At 40.5% G+C, this 24,295-nt stretch overlaps 1 protein-coding gene across 1 annotated transcript in view; it reads right to left on the reverse strand.

The window, feature by feature from the left end:
- LOC149222743 (Transducin/WD40 repeat-like superfamily protein) overlaps positions 1-24,295 on the reverse strand; it is a 240,266-nt gene that overhangs the window by 88,910 nt on the left and 127,061 nt on the right. Inside the window, exon 7 of the mRNA XM_089385608.1 lies at positions 3,030-3,190. Within this exon, the coding sequence (XP_089241734.1) occupies positions 3,030-3,190 (161 nt within the window). The remainder of the gene's footprint in view (positions 1-3,029; positions 3,191-24,295) is intronic.

A 24,295-nucleotide genomic window follows, 5' to 3' on the forward strand; every position in this document is an offset into this window, starting at 1 on the left:
AGAGCGTCAAACTTCGCAGTCTGGAAGGCCAAAATCTTATCCGTACTTGACAGAAATCGTGTCAAGCACTTCGCCTTGAAGACGATAGCTATCCCAGTCGACCCAGCTAAGAACGACAAGTACGAGGAGGCAATGGCGAGGGCCAAGAGCATCATCCTTGACGGGGTCAAGGACCATGTAGTACCACACATTGCCGAGAAGGAAACAGCAAATGAGATGTGGGAGGCCCTAAAGAAATTGTACCAGCATACTTCTGTGCAGAGAAGAATGTTACTAGAAAATCAGTTGAGGTCATATCAGATGAAGAAGGGAGAACTGATTGACACCTTCCTCGGAGGACTGAATGAGATCCAAGATCAGTTGACTGCCATAGAAGCCACACCAGATCAGGAATTGATGGTGACGACAGCCCTGAATGCAGTCTCAAAAGACTGGGAGGTATTTGTCTAGAGTATACTGGGCAGATAGACACTTCCACCTTGGGATGAGATGTGGGTGGCTCTTCGCCAGGAGGAGATCAGACGGTAGTCAAAGGCGGGAAGCAGCAGTAAGGGGATCAGAGTCATGGATACCTCTCATGTCTAGAGGCACCACTGTCCACTAACCAAATGTCATTGTGATCTGCAATAGTGCATATAAAGGCAAAAAAGAAAAAGTAATCCATATCATTTGTACTTTCATTCATGGATCTCTTCTGATTTGGATGCTCATCATCATCAATGTTTGTTGTTGAAGCATGCTGCTTGCCCTTCCTCTTCATATCATTTTTCCTTCAGGACACTTGTTTTTATAGTGACCAAACTTGTGACAACCAAAACACTGAATCTTTGACGTATCCTTCTTTTTCCGATCCTAAACGGGAGCATGTCTTCTACTTGCATTTCTTTTATGAAATTTTCCAGAATTCCTTTTTCCTTTAGCATTCTTCATATGAGTTGCAAATGCTTGGGACTCACCATCTTGAGGTCTCTGAATCTTCCCCTTTGATACTACCCTAGACTCCTCTTGATACAAATGAATCCCATGAATCTGGAAACCCATTAAGTGTCACAGTTACGAGTTCCGATTCATCAATATTTTCTCCAATGGCATTGAGTTCATCTCTCAACTAAGAGATCCTCATGAAGTAGGAAGGCATGGTATCTAATCTAGACATCTGAATATCACGAAGTTGATTTCTCAAAGCCATCTTCTGACCAATGTTGTTGACTGCATACAGCCCTACTAAGGCATCATATATTTGCTTTGAAGTCTGCAGCCCCGCAACAAATGGAATCAAATGATCTTTGATGAATTCAACAAGAATCCTCTTGGCCTTAGTTTCAATCTTCTTGTCCTTGGTGTTTCCCTCATCATCATGAGGTTCAGTAATCTTTCCTTGCACATATTCCATTACATCATTCTCTTCAAGAATGAAATCCATTCTGGTCTTCCAAGCCGTAAAATTTGTTGCACCTTCCAGCCTTTCTTCAGGCTTGATAGAGGCAGCCATCTGGTCAAAGATATGGTCACAGATTAAATTGCAGAATAGATGTCTTCAAGGAGTGATCTCAGTCGCCTTTCTTCACCAAAGCTCTAGTACCATGGTGATTTTCTAGTGCTCATTAGACAAGCACAATTTTCTGCAATTGATAATTTGTTAATTACTTTAATGATATATGATATTACTTTAGCACATTCCAGACTATCATTAAGCAATTACACTTCAGAAAATTCAATTGTAAATGCAATAGAAACAGTAAAGATCACAGTAGAAAAGCCATGCACAATAGACACCAAAATTTTGCCCTGGGAAACCCAAACTCGGGAGAAAACCCAGCAATCTTTTCTAGGAGAAATTGTTCAGTTCAGCAAAAGTACAATCTGATATTTTCAAGTAAAACTTGGTCAACCCAGACCAAAAATCCAGCACAGGTCAAACCTGGTCAAACAGGCCAAAATTTAGCCTTCTGCAACTACCCAGAACTTCTGTCAACCTGAGTCAAACAGGCTGAAATTCGGCCTCCTACAACTTCGCAGAAACTTGATCAAACTCTGCCCTGAAATACTCAGTCAATTCTGATCAACGTTGGTCAAAACTCGGCTGCTCAGAAATTCGGCTCCTTGGAAATCTTCGACCTCTTCCCCAGACTGCTTCTCACGTGTGAAAGAGAGAGAACGTGTGAGTGGTGAGTGAGTTATCAAACGAGAAGTTTAAGTGTCTATTTATAGTGATTTTAGAGTGCCCAAGTGGCACGCCGTTTCTGCTGGGCCGACCTGAACTTTTGGAGCCAACTTGAGCAATTTAAATTCAAATTTAATTTTAATTTTCCCTCCTTTTAAATTTCTTTCATGGGCTGACTTGTGTAGCTGGGGAATACCTCCCGCAGCTACCCAAAAATCAACACAAATGACAAAATCTGATCAGAAGAACTCTCTGATACATTATGTATAGTATCCAACTGTGGGGCATCCAAATATGTTGAAAACTTCAAAATAGCTAATAATCTGTCTGGTATGTTGTAGCACTGTCTCTTTGAAGGTGAATTGCAGTCACAAGTCAACATTCTTGATTATCAAAGGACACAACCTTGGTTTCCCAAAGCTTTGCTTCAGAGGACACAACCTTAGTTTTGCCAAGCTTATAGCTTTAAACAACACAACTTTTGGTTCCTCATGCTTGTTAATGTAGATTTCAAACAGTGGATCAACCCAAATGTTAGAATGAATGTTCAAATATTCCCAGGGTGTCCAAGGGGAGCAAACTACAATAGTAGAATATCAGAACTTACCAAAATGCCCTTTATAATGTAGAATAAATATTAACTCCATAAGAAGATCATGAAAGACTCATTTCAAAGCCTTGAAATTTGTAAATATATAGTGAACTCTCATGTATTGATATCTGACTTATTAATGGCCATGCATATGAGGAAATTGTCTATACTCTTATTGAGGAAATTGTCTATACTCTTATTAATAGCCATGCCAAATCTTGAGAAAGGAGAATCAAAGTTGCCGGTATGAATAAAATGGAAAAGGCAACTTACCAGCAGGTTCAAAGAAGTTAGCACGCATTGGTGGCCTGTTTGAATTGATAATGATACGAGTCCTCCAAACATGTAAAGAGCCATCTTTAGAGAGTGTAATGAGAAATTGCCTCAAAGAATGCCATGCAACTGCAACAATTGGATTTGAGCTAACATGGGTACTGCATTTTCAGAAACAAGAAACTAATTTAAGATTAATGATGAATATTATTGAATCATAGTTGTTCCCCTTATTTACTGTGATAAATTTGAAAATATGACAGGAAAGTTTTCAGGGCATTTCTAACTTCAAGAAACTTTCAATCCCACATGGGTGCTGCATTTTCAGAAACAAGAAACTAATTTAAGATTAATGATGAAGATTGAATCATAGCTCTTCCCCTTATTTACTGTGATAAATTTGAAAGCATAAGACAAGAAAGTTTTCAGAGCATTTCTAACTTTGAGAAACTTTCAATCACTGTACATGACAAAGGATTTCACTCGAACAACATGACCTTAAAATAAATAAACTTATCAAAGAAACCAGGAATCTCATAAAAAACTGATGGGTGCTGCAAAGAACTCCCCACGATTAGTTCAAGCGGGAAATCTTTGAAGTCTTACCACATTTACAAAAATTTCTTACAGGACATATTTTATGGTCTAAAACCACACCATGATTTGCAATTATTAAAAAACAATGTTAACATTTTTAAAGTATATATCATGAATCCAATGGCTCTGATAACTTTAACTATCAAACTTAGATATCAATTAATCAAAGTGACTTATAAAGCTCAATTATGAGAATGGAAAACTGATCCCAACTAAAATACTTTCTATTTGTGGCATTTCTTATTTCATGTTCAGGAATAAGCACCATTGCAAATATTTTAAAAATAGAAACTCGACGAGGGTCACGACTCAGATTGAAGAGGAACAGGCTGATAAACCTGTTTACTAGAAAAATCAATAACCATGAAAAATTTAGGAAATACACACACATATATATATCAATTGGCTCTACCCTAGGTGGTTGAGAAGAGTGTTATACTCCCCACCTAGGATCAATTCCCACAAGTTACAACCAACATGTAGAGCTCTTAATGAGAATATTGTTGTATCAGCCTTGAGCACTGAAGAATCCAGTTTACCAAGATACCATCCTTGACACAAGGGAAAGTGCCCAGTAGGTTTAACCAGGATATAATATATATATATATATATAGACAATAATGGTTTTATTTCATATTTGATGTCTCATGTCATATATATATATATATATATATATATATGACATTAGACAACATTGTGTGTGTATAGGATGAGAGGACCATGGGCTGACTGACCACACCTTATGCTTCCGCTCTCGGCCCATATGACCTGACATTAGCATGCCATGTGGCAACCTCTAGGTGGTGCCACATGTCACTAGATTTGGCCTACTTGGCTATATGAAAACTCCAAAAATGACTGCCACATGTCACTTGTACAGAGCAGTCCACGTCATCCGTTGACGTCACCTGTGCAGATTGCCACACTGTCCACTTCTCATCTGCTCCACATGTCTGCTATGTCAACCTTGTATGCCATTTGTCTACAAATTGTCCTCTTCTCGTTGGGTCACGTCATTTGCAGAGCAACGTCACTGAGCCACTTCACCCATCGGGTTTCGGAAGGTCGTTAAACCCGGCACTAGTTCGCTGCCCGATATCGCTCTTCACTGTCGGATCAAATCTTCATCACTCATTGGATCTCATCAGATGCCAGCTGCATGTGAAATCCCATGCTTGTTGGTGTCTGATGTCAGACCCTGACAATTGATCCAACTCTTCCAACAAAGTCGAATCACATCAGGTGCACAAGCCTGCTTTAACTCCCACGCTAATCATTAGCCAATGGTCGTCAATCTGAAAGGTATTGGAGCGATCACCATTAGGCGGGGCCCCCTGCCAGCTCGTGGTTTAACCCAGGTTTAATAGTTTGTGGAACCTTGAAGCACGAAACCCATGCCAATCTTTAAACAGTTATAACCCCTCAATCCTTTGCATTTTTTAGGCTAAAATATACCATTGGAAAGGTCCTTTTGAAGAATATCTAACCATACACTTTTCAGAGGCCCAAAAGCTAATCTACTGAGGCAAAAATGCCTTCAAAGCTATAATCCCTATCCCTAAACTTAGTTGAGCAACAACATCCATTAATACTCTTACCAAGGTTCCAACTCCATCTGAGCAAACTCAACTACAACATTACAACCAGCGCCCCCTTAGCTTGATACTCTTTGACGTCAATGACAACCATCTTGCAACCTACTCAACATCCAGTTGGAACACTACAAATATGAAGAACAACAAGAAATTTAAATTTTTTTTAAATGAATGTAAAATCGATTAGCCTGTCTATGGAGTGAATTAAAATTAAATTTAATGTTAAATTTAGATGTTTTTTTGCCATAGAAGGGCCCCACTCCCTTTTTGGGCACTTGAGTGGGCCCACAAAAGCTAAACCACCCATGTATTTGCATGGAAACGTCACCATTTTTACGAGATTGAACATCTCTGCAGTAATGTCCTAAGAAAAAACTCAAGCACCCATGCAACCAGCAATACCTATCCATCTCAGTCCACAACTAACATGAAGTTCCAACAACATATAGATGCAAAAAAGGTAAGTGACAAGAATTCCCCAACATCTCCAAAAGAGATACATACAAATGGAGGAAGCATGTGCATGGGAAGGAGAGTTGTCCAACTCTACACTACAAATGGCATTGATGAACTTACCACCTTGTACTTGCATGGTGGAGTTTGGAGGTTGACACATGCTCTTTTGGATTGTTCCACATATCTCATGTATTGAAGACTTAGAATACAACACCACTTATGGTTACAATAAGTGGCCCTATGATCAACTTTCGCCTTTTTACCCTCCTCACCCCATATCACCTCATATCTCCCCACTTGCTCCTCAAGTAAGCCATTCAAATGGTCCTTCATTATAATGTTACTTTATCATATTACATAATGTATGTTTAGTCTAACGTAGCAAAAAACCTCATAACCTAACCGGTGAACACTGAAGTAAGATTTCCAAAATTGTCACACATAGTCTCTTGTGTGATCTTGTCCTTGTGATTTTCATTAGGGACCTAATAACTCCAACATTTATGTAAAAATTACACATAATGAAGCACTTGATAAAAAGTCCAATTGAACTAACCTCTAACCAAATTGATCAACTATTTGCATTGAAGATATGTACAACTAGGGTAGTAAACCAAGGTATTACACAATGAAACTAGGTTGTCTCTTATAAATATTATTGTTACTTTCTAACTGGAAATCAAAAGAATTTGGGAAAGGATAGACATGGTTAGGTCTACCAACCCTATTGCACTTATGTTAACCTATGTTTCGATGGATATAGTTGCAACACTGCACCATGATTTGGTTCTAGCCACTATGTTCTTAGCTTTTGCTTGGATAGGTACTAAGCTCTTGGTCACTTGTGGTTTTCCCTATTTTATGAAAGGTAATGCTCTTCGAGATACAAAAAGGTCCCAACCCGTGCAAAACTAGACTACAATGAGTTACAAGGAAGCAGAAGGTTCTTCCACGCCTCTCATTTATTCACCCTTCTAAAGAAGACACTATTAAGTAAGCTTGGGTAGAAGTTGAATAAGAACGTTGGAGTAGACATCATCTGTGAGAAAAGGCCTCTCTAATGTATAAGACATTGCACTGCTAACTAGGATATCAGAAGAATATCTATAAAGATCAACCTCCCTCTAATCTCATAATATATAAATGATCTAAAGATAAGTGTTCTTTTATAGCTAACTCTAGCAAAGTCCACAAATACATTTTGCTTTGGAAAGATGAATATTTCTCTCATTCCTCTACTCCTATGAGCACACTCAAACTTGGCTAAGCGGAAGGTGAAACACATTACAGAAAATATAGCACCTAGTGCAAAACCTCATTAGGTGACCTAGACAACGTACAACAAGTGTTACCACTATAACCTTAGCAATTACTACCCTCTCTCAATGAAGTATACAATCCAACATAAGGGAGTCTTCCCTAGTAAAACTTAGGGATCAAGAAACCCAAGGATCTTAAGCTAAATGTTAATTTTCACAGTGTTCTATGTTGATATAATTACTATAAAACAATTTCTTCAATTCCAATCACCCCAACAACAGTAAAGCATATAAATAGAACAATAAAAAATAAATGCATAATATAAGATAGCCAAGCACAATGAGAGAGAGGTTTAGTCAAAGACCAAGGAAAAACCCCACAATGGGGAAAACCCTTTGATCAAATTCTTCTTCTATTAGTCAATCAATGTTCAGTGTGAGATGCATAGTCCAAATAGTACATCCAACAATTAGTCAAAGATCAAAGCCTTGACTTCCAAATCACCAATCAATGATGAGAGATAAAGTCAAATCTGGTCAAAGTACCAGTATGCAATTTTCGGCCCTGTGGAACTATAGTCAACAACCAACCCTAACCAATCAAAGTCAACAGTCAAAATAGCTCAAAAGTATTCGGTCAACCTAGCAATGAATGTGGCCTTCCTTAGTCAAATCCATTCAAAACAGTGGCAAGGTCTCCGTCTTGGTTAAAGGAGAGAGAAAATCTATGAATAGATCTGCAGTCAAACCCTAGTCAACCCTGTGGTCAACCTCAGTGAACATGCCCAAAAATCTTGGTCAATAGCTTAGTCAATGCGACCTCCCAAAATAGAAGAGATTTTGGTCAAACCAAGTCAAGATAAGCCCAAGTCAAACAGAGTCAACGCTCTCCCAAAATAGAAAGCCAATTCGGCCAGATCAAAAAACCTTCTTCTCCTTCACACGTGTGAAGTTACTCTTGCAATTTCAGAGATGTACAAACCATTTGATGTGATGTGTGATGTGTGATAAATGATCTCCAAGTGAGGTCAACGATGGCCTATTTATATGAGGTTGAGGAGGGCTAATTTCAGTGTTTCACACATGTGGGGCCGACTTGTCAAACTCAAAGAAGCAATTTTCCTTTGACCATTTTGAAAATTTCTTTGATGAAGAGAGGTTCCTCCTTGGGGTTGTTGGGCATCTCCTTGGGGAAGTGAAGCCTGTAGATGCCAAATTTAACATCCCCTCTTAGCTAGGGAGGAATTTCCTATTGCACCATAAGTCTCATCCCAAATGTACATGTCTCAACACAGAAGAGGCTCATCTCATCTGATCTCGCCTTATCTCAGCTAAACAATTGATCCACACGACAATAAGGGAGATCGGTTTACCACAACCATGTCCACGGCAGTCATAAATGACCTTCGTAAATATCACACACCCTATGTCCACTAACTGACCCTCTCCAACTTGATCCTCAGTGATCAAGTGGTAGAACACCTGCATCTAATACTTAGGGGAGATCAATTTACCAAAACCAAGTCCATCACAAGCACATCCACCCTTGGTAAAGATCACACACACCTAAGCCTACTCTCCCATGTGACCAAGATGGGAGGTAATCCCAACAAGCTTAACTAATTCCATGGCTAGTCATAAAGACTAGGAGCTTGAGCATAGCTTGGTGTTCTCGATTAGCAATGTTCCTTATTGGGCAGGGATACATTCTCCTGCAACCCAAGTTGTTCTCTGAAGAATAGGAACTTCGCTTTCAGCAACGGCTTGGTGAGAATGTTTGCTACTTGCTCATCAGTTGAGATGTGTTGGAGCCTCATTGCTCCTCTCAATACCATGTTTCTGATGAAGCGATACTTGATCTTGATGTGATTGGACCTGTCATGGAATATTGGATTCTCTGAAAGTCCGATCCCAATTTGGTTGTCATAGTATATCATGGTCATATCAAGCACCTCCTCAAATAGCTCTACAAAGAGATTTCACACCAATATTGTCTCACAACTAGCCATACAACTGCAATGTACTCTGCCTCCGCGATACGGAGAGCAACAAATTTTTGCTTCCTGCTCACCCAGGAAATTATGGCAGACCCCAAACTAAAACAACAATATGATGTGCTCTTCTTGTCAGTAACACTCCCAACCCAACCTGTATCTGTATAACCATGTAGTCTCAACTCATCGTCGAAGGTGTATCTGAGTCCATAGTTGATCATCCCATGTAGATATCTCAGCACATGTTTTAAGGCCACCCAGTGAGCATGCAAGGGATCCACCATAAACCGACTCAAGGTGTTGACAGCAAAACATATGTTTGGTCTTGTGTTGACCAAAGACATCAAGGCCCCAATAAGTTGTTGATACAAGGATGGATCCGCTAGATCCGGTCCCACAACTTCACCACATAACTTCTTGAAGTTTGCCTCCATCGGTGTGGCCACAGATTTGAAATTCACCATCCCAAATATCTCCAAATGTTAGACAACATATTTTGCCTGGCTAACGAAGATCTCATCAGGTCTCTACCACACCTCTAAGCCCAGGAAATAGTGCATCAACCCAAGATCTTTCATCTCAAACTCAGAGGCAAGTTCCTTCTTACACTAGATGATCAGAGGCTCTCCCCTTGCCAAGAATAATTCGTCAACATGTAAAACCAAAATCAAATCCATACCTTGGACAACCTTGAAGTAGAGGTTCGGATCAACAGTGCTTCTTGTGAATCCCAGCTTCATCAGGTATCCATCGATCCGAGCATACCAAGCCCTTGGGGCTTGCTTCAATCCATAGAGGGCCTTATTTAATCTACAAACATGAGTCTCCCTGTCATGCTCCTTAAATTCCTGAGATTGTTCCACGTACACCTCTTCCTTAAGTATTCCATGAAGAAAGGCAGTGTTCACATCCATTTAATGAAGACTCCAACCCCAATTAGCAGCAAGAGCAATGATGAACCTAATGATAGTGTATTGGGCAACTGGTGCAAACATCTCGTCATAATGCTCTCCCTTCTTTTGAGAGAATCCCATGGATCTTGCCTTGAATTTCTCAATGCTACCATCAATTGCATGTTTGATTTTGTATAGCCACTTGGAAGTCACAACAAACTTCCCTTCAAGTCTCGGAACCACCTCCCATACATCATTCTTCATGATGGACTCATATTCCTCAACAATGGCATCTTTCCAAACTTATTCCTTCATGGCTTCTTCATAGCTACAAGGTTCAGACTATATGATGTCACTCATCAATGTTGCATATCCTGATATCGACAAGGTTGCTTGCTTTCTTTGAAGGAGCCTCTTGGGGCCATATGTCTCTCTACATCATGTAATGTATCACGAAGCCACAAGGGTCTCTTCCTAGAGGAAGGATCACATGGAGGAGGATCTAAAGGATCCATGGGTGCCATGGGCTCATCTGCAAGATCAGGCTTGGGCATGGATAGCTCAGCATCTACATCCATAGCATCATCCCATCTCTCAGAGCTAGTAGGAATAGGAGAGTCCCTTACTTTCCCAAGTGTAGCGTCCTCATCGAATGTCACATCCCGACTAAACTCAATATTCCTTTGACTTGCACATATACCTTGTAAGCTTTAGAATTTTCACAATAACCAACAAATGTACTTGAAGCCTCGAGCTTTGACCTCTTCTCCTTTGGTACATGAAAGTAGACAGGGCAGCCAAAGATTCTCAAATGTCCAACTTCCGATTTCACACATGTAAACACTTCTTCAAGAGTCGTGTTTTCCAAGGCATGACGAGGACTCCTGTTTTGGACATATACAGTAGTATTTGTAGCTTTTCCCCACAAAAACATAGGAAGATTTTGATCATGAAGCATGGCTCTAGTTGCTTCTATGATAGTCCTGTTCTTCCTCTCAACAACTCCATTTTGTCGAGGGTTGTATGGAACAATGACCTCCCACTTAATCCCTGCTTCTCTACAGAAGTCTTTGAACACATTTGAAGTATATTCTTCTCCATTGTTTGTACTCAAGATCTTAATTTTCTTCCCTGTTTGATTTTCCAATAGAACCTTGAAGTCATTGAACACATCGAAAACATGATCCTTGGTCTTTAAGTAGAAGATCCAAGATTTACGAGAACAGTCATTAATAAATATCGTATAGTATAAATATCCTCCAAGATATTTCACTGGCATGGGCCCACAAAGATCAAAATGATGAACAGTTTCCTTGGATCTATTGTTGTTAGAAGGGAATAGTCCCTTGATATCCTTCCCACTGGAACATCCTTGACATACTCCTTCATGATCAACCTGCATCCTAGGTATCCCTATAACCATCCTGCTCACAATTGGCAAAGCTTTATAATGAAGGTGAGCAAATCTCCAATGCCAAAGTTCACACTAATTAGTAGCGTCATGGACCAATGCTTGAATTGGTCGTCCACAATGTAATGTTCCTAAGTAGAAATATAAGTGATATCCTAAACAAATAAACAGTGCAACAACATAAAATTAAAACATGCATTATACATCCATGGAAACACTGTAAATCTAGAACTGCTGAGCCATATATTATAAAATCTGAGAGCAATGGGTACAATATAAATGAAGTGGTGCACCTGGGCTTGTCTCAAGGACAAGCTAGACTAAACCCATGTGATGGAATAGCTGAGATGGTGGTCGTTCAGTTGTTGCACCACTTGCACTGCGTTGTCCTAGCAAATTGTTGATTTGCTGACTTCGACCTGCTGGAATGTGCCCAAAAACCACCCAGAAAATTATATCCTTTCAGCCTTAGACTCCTTGGACAAAACCCGAAAGGGAATTTCTCTGATTTTGACTTTGGATTTTCGACCTCCTTAGAGCCTCTCCCCAGCTACTACAGCCAAATTCGACTTGCAGGAAACAACCTACAAATCCCTCTAAAAATACCCCTAGAACGTTGGGTTCACCTGTATTGACTAACTCCTTGCTCCCCGGATGACCCTTGGTCCGGATGACTACTCTCCCAGAACCACGACTTCGCTGCTACAGTGGCATTTGCGTAGCACTTCTGTCCAGAACTTCCACTGACTGTTGCGCTGGTCTAGCTGGCTGCTACTCCAGCAAAATTTCCTTTTCTATGTTGTCTCCTCAATTCCCGACTCTCCCAGCAAGTTGTGAATCCTTTTGCTGGTTTATTCCCAACTATCCCAGCAAGTTGTGAATCCCCCTTGCTGATTTCCAACTCCTCCTGCGTGTTCTCTGGCTGCCCAGGAATACGCAGTTTCCTCCCTGCGCTGATGGCTGAAGTGTGTGACTGTACCGGACTCCCTAAAAACTCTTGTGTAACAGCCTCCCTAGGGCGGGCACGGATGGTCCCCCGAAGTAGAGGTTGAATCTTCCCTGCGGAAGACTCGTGGCTAAACAGTCAGTAGACTCGCTAAGCAGCAAAGCGTACAAAGGTAAGTTTGTTTGTCAAATGATCAGAATGCTGGAAAATGAGAGCTCCATCCTCTTTTATCACCTTGGGCCCCCTTAGCCTCTTGTGGGCCCCTCCTTCCACTAGCTCGAATTCCCTCCAACGTATTCCTTGGCCAAGTTCAAATTATGCATGTGGTGACCCCCACCTTCCACTAATTGCCAAAAATAAATCGATTGCCTATAGTTCCTAAGTTTCTGCGTGTGAGGTCCTCCTCCTAAACCAAAAATGCTACCAAAATTGTGTTGTTGCATCCCGTAACTAATTCATCTGAGAAGGGACATGACACACAAACTCTGTAAAGGCCTTCATCTCGAGCACCAAGTGTGAAGGTTGACCTCATGTTAGATCCCCTTGGCCAAGAAAGGACCTTTCCATTGATGAATGCAACTATAAATCCCTTGTCTCCATGGCAGAGATGGAGACAAGATTCTTCTTCAAGGTTGGCACATATAGCACGTCATGTAGATGAATGGTTTGACCAGAATTCAAACCAAAAGTAGTAGAGCTAGACACTTTGACATCATGAGAAGAGTTATCCCCAAGTAAAATTTTCAAATTGGTCTCCTTCTCAAACAAATTTGAGGAGACTTAATGATACCCAGTAAAATGTCTAGATGCCCCACTATCCACCAACCAGATATCAATGCTATCGGAAGAAGAGCCACAAAGCACAACAACAAGAACATATTCAAATTGAGAATCAACAACATTATTAGCATACCTTGTATTTCTGGTGCTCTTTTGAGGGTGTTGGGGCTCTTCAGCACTTACATGTGCAGCAATATCCAGTCAGTATGTGCAGAAGTTGTTGTTGTAGCCATTATAGTTGTTGTTTCTAGGCCTTTGAGCATTTCTTCTATCAGGGCAATCTCGAGAAGTATTGGATTCTTGAAGAGTCCATTCTATTATTGTTTAATGGAGGGGTTGGCTTCTTTGGCTTCCCTTTAAAAGATTTTCCTTTTCCTATCCCTTTTCCTTTTCCTTTCTTGACATTGGCTGCAAAAGTTGTAGGTTCTCCTTCTCCATCTTGTCTTTGGATTCTCCCTCTAGAAATGAGCCTAGATTCTTCTTGAGTGCACAACCCCAAGAGTTCATCAAATGATGGTATCACCTTCCTGCAACTAATGCTAGTAATGAAAGTCTCCAAAGACATTGGGAGCCCACCAAGTGTCATTTGCACAAGCTCCTTATCGGATACAATTTCTCCAATGGAAAGAAGTTGATCCCTTACCTATGAGATCCTAATGAAGGTAGGTTGTAATAGATTCTGACTTAGACAACTTGATATCACGGAGTTGACTCTTTAATGAAATGACTTAGGTAAGATTGTTGACCTCATACATTGCAATCAATATGTCATATATTTCCTCTGATTTTTCATCTTGGACACATAAGTAATGATATGATCTCTAAGAGAGTCAATAATAATTTTCTTGGCCTTGATATCACCTTTCTTGTACTTGGACTTGACATTGGCATTGGCATTCTCTGAAGGTTCAACTATTTGGCCCTGCACATATTCCATCACATCATTCTCATCCAGTGTAATATCCAATCTAGTCCTCCAAGCTGCAAAGTTAGAGGCATCATTCAAATTCTCCTCAATCTTGAAATAGGAAGTAGACATCTTGCCCAAAAACTTGAACACCAATCTGCAAAAGAGTGTCTCCAAAGGGTGCTCTTTGGTTAGCCTAGTCTTCACCTAAAATTTGATACCATGTTAATTTTCACAATGTTCTACGCTAGTATAATCACTTTAAAACAGTCTCTTCAATTCTAATCACCCCAACAACAGTGAAGCAATTACAGATAGAAGAGTGAACAATACATGTACAATAGAAGATAGCCAAGCACAATGAGACACAGAGAATTGGTCAACGACCAAGAAAAAACCCCACAAGGATGAAAACACTTTGATCAAATCCTTCTTCTAATAGTCAATCAATGTTCAGCATGAGATACATAGTCCAAATAGTACATCCAACAATTAGTCAAAGGTCAAAGCCTTGATTTCCAAATCACCAATTCAAAAACCAATCAATGATGAGAGATAAAGTCAAATCTGCTTAAAGTACCAGTCTACAATTTTTGGCCCTGTGAAAGTATAGTCAACTGCAGTCAACAACCAGCCCTAACCAATCAAAGTCAATAGTCAAAACAGCTCAAAAGAATCTGGCCAACCAAACAATGAATGCGGCCTTCCTTCCTCAGTTAAATCTAGTCAAAATAGTGGCAATATCTCAGTCAAAGGAGAGAGAAAATCTTCGAACAAATATGCAGTCAACCTCAATCAACATGCCTAGAAAATCTCAGCCAATACCTCAGTTAATGTGGCCTCCAAAAACAAAACAGAATTAGGTCAAATCAAGTCAAGATAAGCCCAAGTCAAACAAAGTCAATGTTGGTCAATATTCTCCCAAAATATAAAGTCAACTTGGCCAGATCAAAAAGCCTTCTTTTCCTTCGCACATGTAAAGTTACTCCTGCAATTTCAAAGATGTACGAATCATTTGATATGATGTGTGATGTGTGATGGATGGTCTCCAAGTGAGGCCAACGATGGCCTATTTATATGAGGTTGAGGAGGGCTAATTTCACACATGAGGGCACTGTTACCACTCAATCTAGCAAGGTCCTAGGAGAGGTTCTTATAGAGCAACTACTAGGTCAAGGGGCAACAATGGAGCACTAGCACACTATCACTTCAACTAAAGCTCCCTTCTCTTTACGAACTTTCACCGATGGGAGGAGTCCCAGTATAAGGGAAATCACTAAGAATGATAGATCAATGATAGAGAGATAGTGATTCCAAGAGCCTACTCAAAGGAGAGACTCAAATGATAGGGATTACTTGCTTAAGAAGCAAGATGTATGGCTCTCCAAGAAGGGCTAAAGGAAACCTAGACCTAGGGATTAGGATATCTCTTGATAAGGGATATCCTAGACCTAAGAATCCTAAGAGAATAGGGCTCTTTAAATGATCCTTGTAAAGTTAGAGTGACCAAGTTGCGTGAACACAAAGAAACTCGAGAGGACTCAAACAATGTCAAGAGTTTAAGGTGAAACTTCAAACAAAAGGTATTAACCAAGTAAGGGAGAAAAAAAAGGATCAAAGAGATGAGATTTGGCTTGAATTTTCAATGCAATGATCCTCGATGAAGCTACTAACCAGTGAAACCTAGGATCAAGAACAGAGTTGGAGCTAGGGCTTGGAACAATTCCAAATATAGCCATGGGATTGATCTCAAAAGTTGTGGAGGCCTAGAGGACACCCCAAAGCAACTATGGACCAACTCGCTCACAAAACAAATGTCTGCAATGGATTTTGTGTGATGCCCTAGGAGACAATGTTTTAAACTCCGACTCGGCCGAGGGTCGACTCCGACTCCGACTCGGTATTGACTCGGCCGGCTCGATTTTAATGACTCGGTCGTTGTAAAAAATACATTAAATATTTATTTATTTTATAAAAAAACATAATTTTAAAGATTTCCATTCATGTTTCCAAACACACAGCATTATAATATAGATGGAAGACAACATATGATAAAAGTAGGCTCATGAATATATCCATTATATCAAAATGGCACCTAGTGCACTGTCCAATGGCAATACATACATGATAAAAGATTCAAAACAAAAAACACATAACCAAGGAGGCTAGAAATGGCCTCTACAACAAAAGTAAACTGTGACCAGACTCCAGTACTACTAGCTAGTAGCTACTGCCAGAGGAGCCAAGATCATGTCGATTAATCTCTGGATCATCATCAGAGTCAGACAGGGGGCCCCATGGCTCCTCATCATCATCATCATCTCCAACTGCAACTGTAGAAGTGGTACCACTAGCAAGCTGTGCAGTAAATGCAAGCTGAGATAGAGAAGATATGCGGTTGCGCTTCTATCGTGGTTGAGCAGAGGAAGCACCTGCAACTGGAGTCCTTGCTGACTGTGAGGCTGAGGCTGGTAGTACAGGTGGATCGAGATCTGCATTCAACTAAACATCATGTTCGAGTGATGCCTCTGTATCTAAATCAAAATCAAGATCCTCATCAGGATCAAACTCTGTTGGATGACTCTCCACTACCCAATCTGATGTTGGATCAATGTCTTCCAACATAATGGGATCTGAATCAGGGATTTTGTTCAGCAATTGGTTTCGTCTGAGCCAGAGGTTGTATTGGACATAGACTAGATCATTTAACCGTTTTTTAACCAAACAGTTTCTCTTCTTTGTGTGAATCCTCTCAAAGACAGGCCAATTGCGCTCACACCCAGTAGCACTACAAGTTTGACTCAAAATACGAATTGCAAACTTCTGCAATTCAGGACAATGGCCACCAAAAGCCTCCCACCATTGTGCTGCAAAAAACATAAGAGTGTAATGAGTTAGCTCAACAAAATTACAAATTATATCCAACTTTCAAATTATAAACGATTTAACAAAATTTTTAAAAAAAGTAAAACTATTAAGAATTTGAAAATTGAAATTTTTGTTTACCTAGCTCACCTGCTTCTCTTGCAATCTTTGCTAGGTTCTTCCCAAAGGTACCCAAGGCATTGCTGAAGGTCGTGAACTGTCGGTGTATCTCCAGCTGATCAGACTCCAATGGGATCATGCGATCAATGCAGTCAATTAGTCCATCTCTAACCTCCCCCCTCAAAGCTCCTGACTCCTTAGCTTTATAATGATACCTTGGGTTCAAAAAATACCCAACTGCATGTATAGGGCGATGGAGTTAATTGTTCCATCTTTCATCAATGATTGCCCAAATGGGCCCATACTTAGCCACTCTATCCCTGTATGCCCTCTTTATTTGCTCCTTTGCTTGATCCATAGCCTCATAAATGAAGCCCATAGCCAATCTTTCCCCATCCACCAACTGCAACACCTTAACCAGTGGCTCAGCAAACTTCATAATCTCTGCTGCCTTTCTCCAAAAAGTTTCTTCATTAACTTTCTTTTTCAATTCTTTGCCTTCCAGTTTGTGAGACCAATTGCTTTGATTCCATTCATCACTGGAAAACATCTTTTGCAAGTTTCTATTTTGGGAAAGCATAGATTGCAATGTCAAAAAATGAGTAGCAAATCTAGTGATGGCAGGCCTAATAATATCCCTGCCCCCAGTGTGTTTCCTCATGAGGCTCAAAATCCATGAATGATTGTAGATAAATTTTGTTATGCTTTTGGCATGATCTACAGTGTTTTTGACCCAATCTATTTTTCCAATATTCTCAAGCAAGAGGTCTATGCAATGTGCAGCACATGGGGTCGAAAAGATGGTCTTCTGTTTTTCCTCTAATAGTTTACCAGCAAGAACATAGTTAGAGGCATTATCTGTGATGACTTGAACAACATTAGCCACCCCCACCTCCTCAACAACCTCATCCAATAGCTGAAACAACAATTCGCCATCTTTTATCTTATCAGATGCATCAACTGATTTTAAAAACATGGTTCCCTGTGGGCAGAAGATAAGAAAGCTTATAATGGTACGGTTTCTTTGATCAGTCCATCCATCTGACATGATGGTACATCCTGTTCTTGCCCATGTGTCCTTGAAATCTTTCAAATACTCATTAATGGAGGCAATTTCTTTCTACAAACGATACCCCCTTAGCTCATGCATAGTAGGGCCTTTGAAGCCTTTTCCAGCAGCATGTATGGCATCAAACATAGGCTCATAATATGGTGAACGGGAAGCATTGAAGCGGATATCAGCGTCATACCACCATCTAGCTATGTAATCACAAGCAGTCTCCCTCAATTCTTTCTTCCGATGGTCATCTAAAGTGGGCTGCATTTGACTTTTACTAGCTTGAGGACCATGTGCATCTGATGGAGAGGAGGGAGTGAAATAACTTTTGATAGTCATCTCACCCTTTTTCATTCTACCCTTTCCCTTATCTTGAACAGAACCAAAAGAGGGAGGAACATATCGGAAACGGTTGGATGCATCAGTATGAGGGATAGAGGAAGAACCCTCAAAATCATAATGGGGGTTGGTAGCCATCATTTTTTGTATCTCCCTCTTCCTCTCAATTTCGACCTCTAACTCTTTTTGCCTAGCCTTATCTTCTTTAAACTTCTCAAAGTTGGCTAACAATTCCTTCCTAATCTCCCCAATTTCTGGTGAGGTACATGGAGTAATTTGGCCTCTAATCCCCGCCAAATGTTGTTTCAGCCTATTAATGCCCCCAAGACCTTCCCTAATTTTCCTTTGGCAAAATTTGCAATGCATTTGACTATCAACCATTTCAACATATGCCCAAGCAGGATCTCTTACTCTAGGTGCCATTTTTTGACTAGGAAATGAAAGCAAACAATCTGAAAATGAAAAAAAAAACCATTGATTCAATGTTCATTTCTTTCACAAAAAACACTCTCTAGGATTTCTATACATGCACCTAAAATTTAATAAGCAAAAACAGATTTGTACAAGTGAAAAAAATACCTCCAGGCACAAACTGCCTCCTCAATCTTGCTCCAAGAAATCAACTCCTCAATGCTGCTCCAAATAGCTGCCCAAGAAGCTCTTCACTCCAGCTACAGTGCTTGCCCAAGACTCCTCACTGCTGCTCCAAAAACAAACTCAACCACTGCTCACAAACTCTCACTGAAGTTCTCACTCAAATGCATGAGATGGTTGTGAGAGAATGAGAGCATTTGAGTGGGTTAAATAGGGTTTGGGAGAGGGGAATGGACCCCAAATAGCACTTAAGCAATTTATAAAACAACTTGGAGTCCCCAACACAGCTAAATGTTAAAAATTTAAAAAAAAAATATGAAAATCGTTGTTTTTATGGTTTACTGGCCGCATTGATTGACCCAGCCGAGTAGATGCGGATCTGGCCGAGTCAGCCGAGTTATGACTGACTTGGCCAAGTCATGCTATAACTCGACGGGTCAATCATGACTCGGCCTCCCAAACCAGTTTTTCTGCCGGGTTGCAAAAAAAAATTCCGGCTCGGACCAACTCGGCCGAGTCGGTTCCGAGCCGGCCGGATCTTAAAACAAGGGGAGACACTATAGTTAGAGCTTAGAAAAGGAGAGGGGGAGGTCTAAGGCAGTGCGCGGAGATATGCTCACACAGGTCTGAAATTGCAGGGTCTGAAGCTCGCACGTGTCTAGGGTTTTGGGTCACAACTACAGACTTGTCACAGGCAGATTTCAGTTATAACTGCAGACATGCAAGCCTATGCGTGCATTTCAAGGGTTTCAGCCCCTTTCCAAGGCCAAATTTACAGTTTCAATAAGGAATTGAATGTAATTGAGAGCACAATGCTCCCAATCCATCCAGCTTCTCATCAATAGAAAAAATAAATAAATAAAAATAAAAATGAAAAATAATAGTGTCCAAAGTGAAAACCTGTTGTCAGTCACTTGAAACAGGCTCATTATCTGAAAACCTCCATGAGTTAGTCATTAGGTTTGAAGAAAAAACATAAAGACAACAAAGCTCCATGTGAAAACCTCTTCTTCGGCACCTGAAGCAGGTTCGTTGGCTGAAAACCTCTATGAGTCACCCATTAACCCCAAAAAAAGATAAAGAAAAAGAAAAAACGAAACCACAGACTGATCTCTCACATTGATTTTTGTGAAGGAACAGTTTCCCCTACAACAGACGGAGAAACCACAATCATGTCAACCAGAAATGACATACTGCAAAAATTACAAAAAAATGCAGTTTGGTACCCATTTCAAGATATCAACACAGATTGCCTCAAGGTTGGCCCATTCGGTATCCTTGCACCACTTTCCATTTCCTTACATCATCCCAACATCATCCCTCTCATATTCCCCACTTTCCATAAGTTTTCTGCAACATTCCTGAAATGATACACAAAAGTCCATATGTGCTACAGGAAGGACCTGTCTTTAATAAAAGCTACAGATCCAGGTTTTTTTGAATATCTAGTTCAAAGAAGAGCACCAACAGGGTCCTAATAATTCCCATTCCATGTCCAAACTTCACAAATGTGCTCCTCTCACTCTGTTCGCCCTATTCCATCCTGTACCAGCCTATTTCTTTCACCTTTTCATCACATTCCGACTAAAAACCCTCGCCATCCACGTTTCCTTCAGCCCTTTGAATTATCAAGTCGCCTGCATCACTTGAGGAGATTTTCCACTGAGTTCGAAAAGTATTTGTGTCCGCTACTGGAAACTAAACAAAACTGTAGCAAGCTGCAAAGACCCTACAAACCCATCCTTTTCAGCACATACAGATCCCTCTGAGGGGAATATATTCTCCAACAAACTCCACAGCTCCAAAAGCACCCTCCAAGATTGATGAAGAGGACCTAAGCAGCTACAGGATCCCCTGTAGACTACTACATGATGAACTATACACAGCAGTCAGCATCAACCAGTCTTTAAAGGCACCTGCAACCATGGTATTCATTAACACCAGGCTTCCAAATTAAACACAAGGTACAGAGCCCCAAACTGTCTCTGAATTCATCTAAAGCATAGTGAAATTTTCCTTTTTGTGTAAATCGGGATACAAATAGGCTAGCAACCAAAATCTAACTAGCAATTCAACACCTACTTTTCTGAAGTTCTCTTCCTATGTGTGAGAGGCAAGACAAATATGCTTATCTCCTTGACTTATTCGAAAACGTGGTCGCTGTCTTTTTACAATGTAACGGTCCAGGTGGAAAGTATGACTGAGGATTACACCATGGAGTGAAGTGGTAGATGGGACAGCTAAGCGCTACACGCTAAGTCCCATCCCTACCATCCCGTTACTACGTTATACTTTGTGATCACTGTCATTTCGAGAACAAAACAGTAGTAATCTCACCATTGACGAAATGCATGCAACAGTAAGAAACCGCAAGTTACTACAAAAAGTGTCACGGGAAACTGCAAGTTGCTACAAAAAGTGTCACAGGTTGCTACAAGAGTTATGGCAGGCGGCTACAGGAACCGTTACAGACAGTCACAGGTCTGCAGGGGGTTTGCTACAGGATCGCGACAACACTGCCAAATTTCCCTCACCAAGCATCAAAAATTCTCTGTGTGGGTTGAAAAGGCCTGTGCCCAAAAACAACTCCTGAATTTCTTACCAACTCCTCTTCCCAAGAAATTAATCTGCATAGTCTATTATGTGTTAAATTGGGCACACAGTCTGCATAAAAAAATTCTATTGTGTCAAATTGTGGGTGGGAGGAGAGGAGATTCAGCATTCTCCTTGTTTATATATTTGATGACCAATTTGTTGAAGCAACAAGTTCAAAACTGTGTTGATATTTGGAACTCTATCCATTCTAAAAAAGACATAGAGGTACACAACCACACCATCTCCTCTCAAAATTGTTATAATCGCAGGGCAGCAACCCATTTAGTTTAACTAAGCTTATAGAAGTTATAAGAAAGAAATTTCTGAAGTGTGGTTTGAAATTAGCTTCCAAAATTTGGTTGAGGGAACCCTTTGAGAGGACAGAATGGGGGGCAGTTTTAACAAAAGAGAGCCCACTGACACTGGCAAAATTTACCAGCACCCTGGAGTTGTTACCATCTTTGAGAATTGCCAAAGGTTAGGGTTCTTTGAAAGATTCAGGGGCTTTGATGATGATGTGGCAATGGAATTTGCTATGAATTTACAAAACACTGAGGGGCATGAGTTTGTAATTGCAGTAAAGGGACCAGTAATTTACTTCAATGAGGACTCCGTGAGCAGAATCACAACTCACCCTAAGGAATTCAATGGAATAAGAGAGGCAGGACGCCATCACTGCCAAGAAGAGGTTTTTCCTGAAAGATGAAAAACCTGATGAGGATAAAAATGGAGTGAGGAGGTATAGTTTGTCTGATCCCTAGGACAAGGTAGCCTACCATATCCTCAAATACATCTCTTGTGAGGACAGGTTGAGCATAGTCTATGCTTACCAATTTGAGATGCTATATTAGCTAAGATTCCAAGCCCACCTCCCAACTTATGAATTACTGAGAATCCCATTCTTTCTCTCACAATCTCTGAAGGAGATGAGCACTAAAGTGAAGGAAGTGAAGCGCAAGTAGTTGGCCCATCATGGCCTGATTAAACTGATTGTAACAGATACACTAGAAGGCTTACAGCATCCTATTTCTTGGGCCAACTTTGTGGATATGGATAGACAAGCATTTCTAGAAGCAAAAGAAGAACTCAGCAGGCCTAAAAATATTACAGCTAAAAAGAGGAAGGGAAAGGCAGTAGCTAGCCCCTCAAAACATAAGAAGAAAGGTCTTGGTTTAATCCACCTTTGCTGCTAGAGCTACAGGAGCATCAAAGCCAAAAAGAGGAAGCCCGAGTGTGAAAGGACACAGAGAAGAATGCAGAATTATATCCAACAGGGGCAGCCACAACCAGTTCAGCCTGGGACATCAAGCAAACAATAAGAGAGTTCACTAAATAGGAGTAGAGAAAAGAGGAATATTGAGTTGCTCAAGGATGAGGAAGACTTCTAGTAGTGGGTATGATGAGCCTCCAAAATAGGCAAATTATAAGTCCCATCAATCCACTCCTAGGCACATAGACGAATGTTTGACTCCACATTTTGCACTTAATGGTAGATTTTCCTAGCTTAATGAGTTCCTAAAGGATTTGATGTGGTTTTCATTCTGCATGTGCCTCAACATGTTTATTGTGCATAATTTATAAAGATATTAAGCAGATTCTAAGGAATCCAGCACTGGAGACATTCTAGAGACTTACTCCCTGCTACAGGAAGACTCAAATTCAGCGGGCTTATGGCATTTAATGCCTCCTCCTATTGTTGCGAGTTGGATCTAGGGCAAGGTCTTTTCCTTTTAGGAATTTTGGAAGGCAACGCAACCCTCCTCTCAAGGAGGTTGCTCCCCCACCTGATTTATAAATAAGAGATTCAAATTGACCCTAGAGACAGTGGTAGTAGATTAGCCTTTTGAATATTTTTGAGAAAAATTTGTAGCAATGTAATCTCTGATGTAAGATGGATTTTCAAATTAATGGAAGTAGTCCCTCATTTAAGTTCTTAGCTTGATTTTTCTTCAAGGACTATGTGCATCCTTGTGTTGGGTCCACCCCAGGAGCTTCAAAGCCATCCTCTATTTTTGTTGTTATTATTTCAATGCTTTGCATTTGTCTTGTTTAGCTTTTTGCATTAGCATTTTTGGAAATTACAATTTGATAGCTTTGTGTTCAGTTAAGTAGGTAGTTTTATGAAATAATCTTCTTTGCAATTAGTTTATACAATCTGGAAACCTCTTAGATCACCCATATCACTTATCATTGCATCTTAATGTAATACCCTCAATTTTGATTTTTCCATCTGAGGGGGTCAGCGAAGATTCTTGGCGTGGTGCTAAGCATAGCACAATTTTGCAATTTGGGCATTGGAGGCAATCTCATCAATGGGAGGCAATTTTGGAGGAGGTGTGGGAAAGTGGGTCCCACAACTTCAAGAGGCAAATTTGCACTTGTGAGGAGTGAGAAAAAGGAGGTGCAATTTAGTGGAGGATGGGGACCACCAAGACAAGGACTGCGAGTTAGTGGAGAGTGTGAGCCACAAAGGAAGAGAGGGCCAACAAGTAAGGAAGGGAGGCCTTCATTATGGGTCTTGTCACTTTCACTTCAGAATCATAGTTCTCTTGTAGTTGCTTAGCTCAAGACAACCAAAGTTGTTTAGCACAAGAATTTCCAAGTGGGAATCCAACCCCTTCTTTGGAGAACCTCAAGTGTCTCCCTGGTAGGGAGTAAGGAGATTATACCAGGCTTCTTCCAAATTGTTCGGCCATCGCTCCAATTCATTAGTGTGCATCTTTCTTGGGCACAGAGGGCCACACATGGGGCAGAAATTCCTAGGTGTTGAAGGGTTGGTGGATCCAGGTTTTTAGCAGGAGAGACATTCATCTTGAGCACAACATTCTTAGTGGATTTTGCAGGGCAGAATGTGAAGG

Source organism: Pinus tabuliformis, chromosome Q (assembly GCF_031772625.1).
Source record: "Pinus tabuliformis cultivar Carrire ecotype Pingquan chromosome Q, CPIR1, whole genome shotgun sequence".
NCBI classification, from domain to species: domain Eukaryota; kingdom Viridiplantae; phylum Streptophyta; class Pinopsida; order Pinales; family Pinaceae; genus Pinus; species Pinus tabuliformis.